The 8,941-nt window shown below is 28.2% G+C and overlaps 3 protein-coding genes across 7 annotated transcripts; all 3 read left to right on the forward strand.

Annotated features, from left to right (window-relative positions):
* The first annotated feature begins 114 nt into the window (after positions 1-114).
* LOC126855278 (folliculin) lies at positions 115-3,657 on the forward strand. Of its 4 annotated transcripts, none has more exons than XM_050602753.1 (8): positions 115-353; positions 867-1,285; positions 1,495-1,600; positions 1,746-2,020; positions 2,159-2,271; positions 2,374-2,703; positions 2,799-3,033; positions 3,324-3,657. In XM_050602753.1, the coding sequence occupies exons 2-8, from the start codon at positions 981-983 to the stop codon at positions 3,463-3,465; spliced, it is 1,506 nt and encodes a 501-aa protein (XP_050458710.1). In that variant the 5' UTR covers positions 115-353; positions 867-980; the 3' UTR covers positions 3,466-3,657. The 4 variants fall into 4 exon arrangements, with proteins under 4 accessions (XP_050458710.1, XP_050458713.1, XP_050458711.1 ...); XM_050602756.1 differs by having other exon boundaries at positions 957-1,285; XM_050602754.1 differs by having other exon boundaries at positions 115-315; positions 957-1,285.
* A 224-nt stretch (positions 3,658-3,881) lies between these two features.
* LOC126855279 (diphosphomevalonate decarboxylase) lies at positions 3,882-6,486 on the forward strand. Its single transcript, XM_050602757.1, has 9 exons — positions 3,882-4,208; positions 4,617-4,687; positions 4,785-4,852; positions 4,948-4,994; positions 5,072-5,223; positions 5,290-5,457; positions 5,549-5,842; positions 5,948-6,109; positions 6,203-6,486. The coding sequence occupies exons 1-9, from the start codon at positions 4,157-4,159 to the stop codon at positions 6,350-6,352; spliced, it is 1,164 nt and encodes a 387-aa protein (XP_050458714.1). The 5' UTR covers positions 3,882-4,156; the 3' UTR covers positions 6,353-6,486.
* Positions 6,487-6,704: 218 nt separating this feature from the next.
* LOC126855181 (acyl-coenzyme A thioesterase 13-like) lies at positions 6,705-8,917 on the forward strand. 2 transcript variants are annotated; one of them, XM_050602606.1, is made up of 4 exons: positions 6,705-6,843; positions 6,908-7,447; positions 8,022-8,209; positions 8,642-8,917. In XM_050602606.1, exons 2-4 carry the CDS (start codon positions 7,370-7,372, stop codon positions 8,805-8,807), a joined length of 432 nt encoding a protein of 143 aa, XP_050458563.1. In that variant the 5' UTR covers positions 6,705-6,843; positions 6,908-7,369; the 3' UTR covers positions 8,808-8,917. The 2 variants fall into 2 exon arrangements, with proteins under 2 accessions (XP_050458563.1, XP_050458562.1); XM_050602605.1 differs by having other exon boundaries at positions 6,753-7,447.
* The last annotated feature ends 24 nt before the right edge of the window (positions 8,918-8,941 follow it).

An 8,941-nucleotide genomic window follows, 5' to 3' on the forward strand; every position in this document is an offset into this window, starting at 1 on the left:
CTGGTCTACTACATACATGGTCTCTATGAGATCATTTTGACATATGTCACACACACATACAAGTACCTACCCATCGGGCAACCTGATATGCAATTGTATAAATTTAATTTTATGTTTGCATATGTAGTATGTATCATATACACGTATATGTGTATGCGTATGTGCTCATCTTGCCGAGTGCTGAGCCAATGTCGAGATTAGCTATCATAATGTCACGTGTCTCTGTGTCGACTTCATTTTTGTTTTATCACGTGAAAAGGATGAAAAAAATTAACTTTGTGGAAAAATTTTGCTGAACAATCTACGAGTAAACAGGTGATGGGAATATGTGTTAGAAAAATATCTTGATTAAGGTTATGTCATAAATTATTATTATTTTTTTTTATAAATTATGTGTAAATTGTTTTAAATTTACAAATCTCATAAGCTCATTTTGATCTCTAATTTGCAATTAAATTTAGGATAAAATTCTATTATTTTATATACCATGTATTTAAAGATATATATATTTTCTAAAATATGTCTGTTAATGTGTCTTTATTCTTCAAATTCTTCAAATATTTTTGTAAATAGAATTCTATCATAAATTATAAATGATTTAAAATAATCTTACATCACAATTGTAATGATATTTTAAACGAACATATGTTTACATGGATCAAATTATTCTCTGCATGATATTGTGTGATAATTGCATATTTGGAGATATTACAAATTTAAAAAATATAACATATATATATATATATATATATATATATATATATATATATATATTATTCTGTTTAATAAATACATGATTATTTCATTATCATAAATGTTCAGCAAAGATAATTGAGTACATATATTTATGTGAGATATAATTTCAGGCTATACAATCTGTAAATTAATAACTTAGGACTATGTGAAGATTTATAATATTGTGTTTTTCATCTGAAATAAATAAAAAAAATTCACAGAAAGCATTGTGTCTTCCAAAAGCGATGAATGCTGCAATTGCATTGTGTACTTTCTGTGAAATGCATGGACCTAAAGTAATATTTACCACACAAACGTATCGTAATTACGATACACAAAATATAGAGAAATTGAAATTTTATGGACCCAAAGAAGTGTTAAGACAGAGTCATAATTCTTTGGAGGATGTACAGGATGAATGCGAGGGCTGTCAAAGTATTGGAAATGTCAAATACTTGAGCAACGAACATGAAACAAGAACATCTTTTCTATCTGCTCAACAATCATTGATGCAAGATATTGGAAATTTATTAAAACATGCTTGTATTAGGTACAATGATTGTATCCAGTTTACAAATCTTTAAAGTTATATTAAAAATTATATAAATTATTTTAAATTTATTATTAATTATAAATCACATATATATAAATTCAATTTTATTATAAATTAATTCTTTTTTATATATGTGACTTATTAAATATATTATTTAATATATATAATTCCTTAAAATTCTTCTATTGTCAATTTCTTTTTTCAAGGAGTCTAAGCTGTGAAGTACATCCTGGTAAAGAAGGTGTTTGCTACTTTGGAGATGAGTACAGGGGGCATGTTTTAAGTCATACTTTTACATTGAAAGATGCCCAGGTGAATTATGCAACGAAAAAGCATGTTTGGTAGTTATTACAATAAATTTTTCAAATCATGTCACTACTGAATTATTAGAGCTTAACATTTTGTTATAATGTCATTCCACTTTTCTCACATTGCTACATATTTCTTTTTTGCATAGGCAAGAGGATTTAGGAGATGGTGCAGTTTTATTGTTTTCATGAGAGATAAACAATTCTTGTTGAACATGTGGCCATTTTTAATCGACAATTTAAAGGAAGTAATTAAAGAGCTGCAAGATTTTGCAGAAAAAAAATATAATGCAGAAGAAGCAGAATGTCCACAGAGGGCAATGAGGCTAACAACGGCAAACAGTGGAGCTGGTTGCCATACTCCTATAACCAAACAGTCCAGAACACTTACTGATATAACAAATGAGAAGCATGTTTTTGTAAGGTAATTATTATGTTTATTGTGTATATTTTATTGTGTATAAATTATGATAAAAAGAGAAAAAACATATATATACAAAAACAATTATTTATTATAAATTAATAATATTATGTTTTAATTACATTTTGCATAATGTTTCAGAATTCATATGTGGCTAGTATGGATTCTTAGTGCTGGCGCAAGGCATTTCATAGAAATTTTTCCAATGAGTTTATTAGACGATGAACTTAATTATAATTTTGAACATCAAATTGGTTAGTAATTATTATTAATATGACTGTTAACTAATTATGATAATATAACTGATAAAATATACCTCTTTTTGATGAAAAAATTATATCGCAAATAATTTACAGAAACTGAAGAAAATTTTACTTTAGTAAACGCAAAATTGCCAATGAACTTAAATCTTAACTCGGACAATTCGGAAGTTTTGCCAGAATTTGCAGAAATCGCGGAAAAATCTACCGCCGTAATTTTACGAAATTTGAAACAAATATTGGGAAAGGATCAGTTTAGACAGCTACTGTATTCCTGCCTAACTGGCGTGCAAGTCCTGGTAAGAGGCCCGAAAATTCAAAGATTGGAATCTTTATACGGACTTAGCAGTCTTATACCAAGAGCATGTCGAAGGGTAAAAACAGAAACATTGGAATACATGGATCCTGACACGTGTAATTTTATCGGTATCGCATTATTCTAGAAAAAATAATCACAAAGTTAATTAACATAGTTAATTATTAAAAAAAATTCATAATATACATAATATTAAAATCTTCAGGCGTAGATACCTCGGTAGCGATTCCTTTACCTTGTGCAAGTGTATGCAGGCTCGATATAATACTCAATGAGCACACACTCGAAAATGCAAAATCCCATATAGTTAAATGGACCGGTACATTACCACCAAAATTACCGACCTTATTAACAAAGATTGAAAAATCACTTGATAATGAGAAACTCGAAAATTCAGTTCTCAAAGCACATTTTGCAACTCTTTTGGAAGAATGGGCCAAGTATGGATTCATTTATTATATAGAATATTTTTCAATTATATATAATTAATAATTTAATATATTTATTAAGTGTTAATATAGTTAATATATATATATATATATATATATATATATATATATATATATATATATATATATAATTTATATTAAAAATTAATGTGATAAGAGTATTTTGATTGCATAATTCTTAATATCAAAAAGGCTATTATTTCTCTGTAACTATATATATTTATATTATTTATTAATCATCGATTACTGAATCTTAACGCGTATTTTCATTATTGTTGCAGTATCGCGAAAGTGGTTCACGCGATGCGCGGACGAGGTCATCATGGTGATCTCTCTGGACTCATGCTCAGTTTGGGCGCTGGACCTCAGGATAAAAAATTGCTGGATGCATGGTCTATGGGACTACCATCTAATCCAGCATAGTCTCATAAAAATTTAATGCGTTCTATTGCATGTATAATATATTATATATTGTTGAATAATGTAATATTTATTGCAGATCGTATATTTCTCTATTCAGATTCCTCGTTTATCCGAGAGGAATGCTTATGTGTGTTCAAGGTTGTGTCTTTTTTTATTTATGATTAAATTAAAAAATAAAAACGAGAACTTTAAGTATTTTAGGAACTTATTAAAACATGGCATAAATAATTATATTTTTTTTCATATAGTACCATTTGTTTAAAAACAAATGTAATAGTTTAGAATATATTGTGGATGCTGGTAAATAAATCTCACGATAATTGTGAAGAGACGAAAATGTTTCAAATTGTGTATAGTTTTGAATATATATAGATATATATATTTGTAACTTATTATAACATAAGAAAGATGTTGGCAAATGTTATATATAGACGAAAATGTAGTGTATATATACAAGCAGATTTGTGATTGATGTATGTTTCCTTGAATGAGCACTGAATTAACTATAATTCGTGATTTTAAATTTGTCGAGTTCTGTAGATATATCGTTCGCTGACACGTGGATTTTATCCCCTTCTCTTTTCCTTCCCCCACCTCATACATATATAAACTCACGCAAGCGAGCTGCAGATCACAGATCGCAGTGCGATAGTCATTGAGTGAAGAGTTCGACTGTACACGAATCTCGATTATGAATACCGTTACTTGCATTGCACCGGTCAATATCGCAGTCATTAAATATTGTACGTGTTCACAAGTATATATTATATATTATAAATATTATAAAATATATAATAAATAATGAATCTGCGACTATAATTAATGTACAATAATTTTTTTCTACATTTTTTGTGCGCATAAAATCGTAAATTTTTATTATAAATTGTCTAAACTTTTAGAAAAAAAAAGATATAATTTGCAATTAAATACAATATTGTAATGCAAAATCATTATTGTAAACTCTATTACATCTCATTTTTTAATATTTCAAGCAACATTCAAGGACAGTTGTACTGTATAAAAATTACATTTACATTTAAATAGCTATCAGCTAAAATAGCTACAAGATAATGTGTAACGTCATTTCTCGTATGATCATTTTTTTACTCTTATATTTTTTAAAGTTGATTTTTTAATCTGTATGGTTTTAGGGGGAAAAAGAGATGAATCTTTAATTTTACCAACTAATGATTCTATAAGTGCTACTTTAGACACGAATCAGGTAAATAATCTAAAAATTTCTAAATCAAATTATAAAATATTAAATAAAGTTCTCTTGGCAAGATATTTTTAATATTCTAGTTTTATTTTCTTCATAGCTGTATGCAAAAACTAGTGTCATGATCAGCCTTGATTTCAAAGAAGATCAAATTTGGTTGAATGGCAGGTACATTAATATGAGATATTTTCATTTCATTTTTATTATGCATATATATTTTTTTCAGATTCATATTGTAATATATAAAAATACATATTTTTCAGGGAAGAAGATATAAAAAATCCAAGACTTCAAAATTGTTTGAAAGAGAGTAAGAGAGCTATGCATAGGGAAATTTATTAAAGGTACTAAAAATAAAATCTCTTTAAATTCTATTCTTTTTTTAAGTTAAGAAACGTTCGCAATTACCTGGTTATATGAATGACTGGAAGATTCACATCTGTTCAAAGAATAATTTTCCAACTGCTGCTGGTTTAGCTTCCAGTGCAGCAGGATACGCATGTCTTGCAGCAGCACTGGCCAAGCTTTATAAAATAGAGGTATAATTTCTATTTAATACATTAAACAAAAATTATATTATCTCATTAAAATAAACATTTTTATAGGGAGACATTAGTGTTATAGCACGTTCTGGTTCTGGTTCAGCTTGTCGTAGTGTTATGGGTGGTTTTGTAAGATGGCACATGGGTCTAGACAAGTATGGAATAGACAGCGTGGCAAAGCAGATTGTGCCTGCTTCTCATTGGCCGGAAATGAGAATTTTAGTGCTAGTTGTAAGGAAAAAAAAAAAAACTATGAAAAAATAAGAGTATCTGATAAATGTAAAGGGATATTTAACACAATTTGTAAAATATAAATTTATAGATAAACGAAGAACAAAAAAAGGTTCCAAGTGCAATAGGTATGAAACGAAGCATGGAAACATCTCAATTTCTGCAGTATAGAATAACACATACAGTTCTGGAAAGAGCTAATAAAATGCAACAGGCAATCATTGAAAAGGATTTTAAAACTTTTGCCGAACTCACTATGAAAGATTCGAATCAAATGCATGCTGTATGCCTTGATACATATCCTCCATGTGTTTATATGAACAATATCTCTAACAGTATCATAAATCTTATACATTCCTATAATGAGGCAGTTAATGACATGAAAGTACGAAATATCTTCGTTATATCTTACTTACACTTTTCATTATCAATTATAATATAAAATAATACTTGAGTTATATATTCTTTTATCAATAAAAAAAATTATTAGGTTGCTTACACTTTTGACGCTGGACCGAATGCAACATTATATTTATTAGAGAAGGATGTGCCAGCAGTGATGGGTGTTCTGAATCACTTCTTTCCTCCTCTTGAAAATGTGGAAATTGAATATAAAAGAGGATTATCTGTCGAAGAAATCAAACCTACAAAAGTATGCACTTTGTGTGCTATGATTAGTTTAGAATATTAATCATTTGGGTATGCAATTACAATTATTACGCGTTACAATTATTTTTCTGTATAGGACTTATTGGAGAAATTGAAGTTTCAAAAACATCCATCAGGACAACTTAAGTATATAATATATACCAAAGTGGGAGATGGGCCTAAATATCTCGATAGCCCACAGGATCATTTGTTAGATGGTCAGGGTAATCCTATTAATTTTTCTTGATATTTCCTATTAATTTTTCTTGATATTTCCTATTAATTTTTCTTGATATATCCTATTAATATTTCTTGATATATGTGACATATATTTTTATTATCTATTATTCTAATAAGCAAAAATAAATCATTTATATTTAATTCTCTGTCTTATTTTCTTTCTCCAATCTTTGTACATATATATATGTATATATATATATATATATATATATATATATATATTAAGGGACTCCCCCCCCTCCCCCGAGATCTAAAATATCCTTCTCATTCCAAAATATAATCTAAATATGACCTAAATGGCGGACTTCCGGTGAATCCGCTCCACTCTCCCTTGATTCTCTGAGTAGATACATCTCCCGTTTTAAGATGTACTATCGTTTACTAAAAACATTTTCTACATTTACTAAAAACATTTGCCTCAATCAACCTGTCAGCTGTCAGCCTGTCACCTGACATTTTTATTATCACTGCTTGGCACAGTCAATGATATTATTAGCAGTAATTATTAGTTATTATCCATAAAAATATAAATACGATATATCATTGTTGGTATAATTTACAGACTTTCTTCAAAGTGTTGGGGAATTTTTTATTTTTGGACAAAGTTTTACATAACGAGTTTTTTTCTTGCTTTAGCCAGAAACATCACAACAAGGAAAGGAAGACTTATCCCGTTATGTGTATCCTTTTCTCAAAGCTGAGTTACTCCCTATTTCTTCACAGCTCATTTAAGTATTATTTAGAATCAATATCGGCAATTAATGCTTCATCTATATATTTTATATGCCTCATGATCCCTCCCTTCCATCTCCCTCTAGTCCATAGTCCCAATCTCAACTGCGCACTAACAAGAAATTCCAATGTATAGTTGCATATATCATGACGATGCATATTTATATTTTTAAAGTCACTTGAAAAATCGACAGGCAACGGGATCAAACTATTAATCTCTCAAGAGAGTACGTATTATTTAATTTGGAGCATGTGATTAAAAGATATAAGATAAGATCCAAGGGTATCAATCATGTTGCAAAAGGCGAAATTTCTGCACACCTTGCTCGAGAGAGTAAACAGTAAAGGTTTCGATCAGTGTATGAAAAATGTAAGTCTCTAAATTTTATTAAATTATTAATGTTTAATCTATAATACTATGAATTAATACATACATTAATTAATACATGAATTAAATGTGATCTATATACCAATAACATTTATGATTATGAATTGTTTCCAAGTTGCATATTTATAATTTACCTTGAATGTATGTCTTTTAAGCGAAACGATATACCAATTTTTATCACTGGAATACTATAGTATATTTTTTACGCTTACTTTCAATTTTTTTCCTTCTTATGTACATCTTTTTCACTTATCTTTTAGTAGAATTCAATAAGCGCAATTTTTAGTAAAAGAAAATTTTGTTATCATCTTTGATACTTTTTTTTCATTTATTCACAATATATTATTTTTTAAAGAAAAAAAATAAAAGAGAAATTTTAAAATAGAAATCTAATGTTTGAATAAAATGTTTGAATAAAAAGATTGATGTGTTTGCAATTGTAGTTGCATATTTATATAAAAATTTTGTAGCAACAATAATGTGAACGTGTTATCCATTTTTTCTATTAAAGCGATATTATATTGTTATCTATAAATATATATATCTTCTTGAAAAGGTACAATTACTCTCAATTGCCGATGGAAAATGCAAAGCACAATTTACTGTGGCTGAAGAGCATTTAAATCCTTCTGGCACTATACATGGTGGTTTTACTAGTACCATCATAGATGTTGTATCATCGTATGCTCTTACGACTTATAAACCTGATCAATCACCTGGATCTTCCGTTGATCTGCATGTGACGTAAGAACCTAAATCTAAAAATCTTGATTATCATATTTCTTTATTTCATTATATTTCAGTATCATTTATACATACAGTTAATATAATTGTGATTTTTTTACATATTAATGTTATTTTTCTCAATATTTTGATAAATTAAATGTTTATTAAAACTTAATAATTAATGGAAGGAAATAAAAATGGCAATTATAGGAGCCAACGCAAATAAATTTTAATTTTTCGGAACTTTTAGTTTTTTATTGTATGAATCTTTATTCTTTATGCACATATATATGTACATAGAGTCTAAAATGAGATATATATTGGTCGAAACTTAAAAATTGATAAGTATGAATTGTAACTTTATCATCTTATATATAATTGTAACTTTATCATCTTCATTAAAACACATATAAAAGTTTATAATATACAATAAAATGATTAATGGCACAGGTTTTTGAAGACTGCGCGTCTCGGTGAAGTATTGACGGTCAACGCTGAGACTATACGTGCTGGTAAGACCTTGGCGTTTCTTGCAGTGGAGATTACGAAGAACGACGGTAAAGATGTCGTTGCTCGCGGACAACATACCAAGTTTATTCCGTCAATTAAAAAATAAAATTAGTGAATAAAAATTATTGAATAACAACTTACCGATCCATCAATATGTCATTAATATGTACATAATAGAAGGAATAGAATACATTGTAATATATTTCTATAGCTTAACTTATCTTCTTTTAGTGGATCATT

The sequence above is a fragment of the Cataglyphis hispanica genome, chromosome 15, assembly GCF_021464435.1.
Source record: "Cataglyphis hispanica isolate Lineage 1 chromosome 15, ULB_Chis1_1.0, whole genome shotgun sequence".
In the NCBI taxonomy this organism is placed as follows: domain Eukaryota; kingdom Metazoa; phylum Arthropoda; class Insecta; order Hymenoptera; family Formicidae; genus Cataglyphis; species Cataglyphis hispanica.

Excerpts from the sequence above, each read along its gene's own strand:
- LOC126855278 (XM_050602753.1), top strand. The coding sequence starts at position 981 with ATGAATGCTGCAATTGCATTGTGTACTTTCTGTGAAATGCATGGACCT. Across the intron at positions 1,601-1,745 it reads TTACATTGAAAGATGCCCAG|GCAAGAGGATTTAGGAGATG; the intron begins GTGAATTATGCA and ends TTTTTTGCATAG. Across the intron at positions 2,704-2,798 it reads TGACACGTGTAATTTTATCG|GCGTAGATACCTCGGTAGCG; the intron begins GTATCGCATTAT and ends TAAAATCTTCAG.
- LOC126855279 (XM_050602757.1), top strand. The coding sequence starts at position 4,157 with ATGAATACCGTTACTTGCATTGCACCGGTCAATATCGCAGTCATTAAA. Across the intron at positions 4,688-4,784 it reads CTACTTTAGACACGAATCAG|CTGTATGCAAAAACTAGTGT; the intron begins GTAAATAATCTA and ends TTTTCTTCATAG. Across the intron at positions 4,995-5,071 it reads TCAAAATTGTTTGAAAGAGA|TTAAGAAACGTTCGCAATTA; the intron begins GTAAGAGAGCTA and ends TCTTTTTTTAAG.
- LOC126855181 (XM_050602606.1), top strand. The coding sequence starts at position 7,370 with ATGTTGCAAAAGGCGAAATTTCTGCACACCTTGCTCGAGAGAGTAAAC. Across the intron at positions 7,448-8,021 it reads TCGATCAGTGTATGAAAAAT|GTACAATTACTCTCAATTGC; the intron begins GTAAGTCTCTAA and ends CTTCTTGAAAAG. Across the intron at positions 8,210-8,641 it reads TCCGTTGATCTGCATGTGAC|GTTTTTGAAGACTGCGCGTC; the intron begins GTAAGAACCTAA and ends TTAATGGCACAG.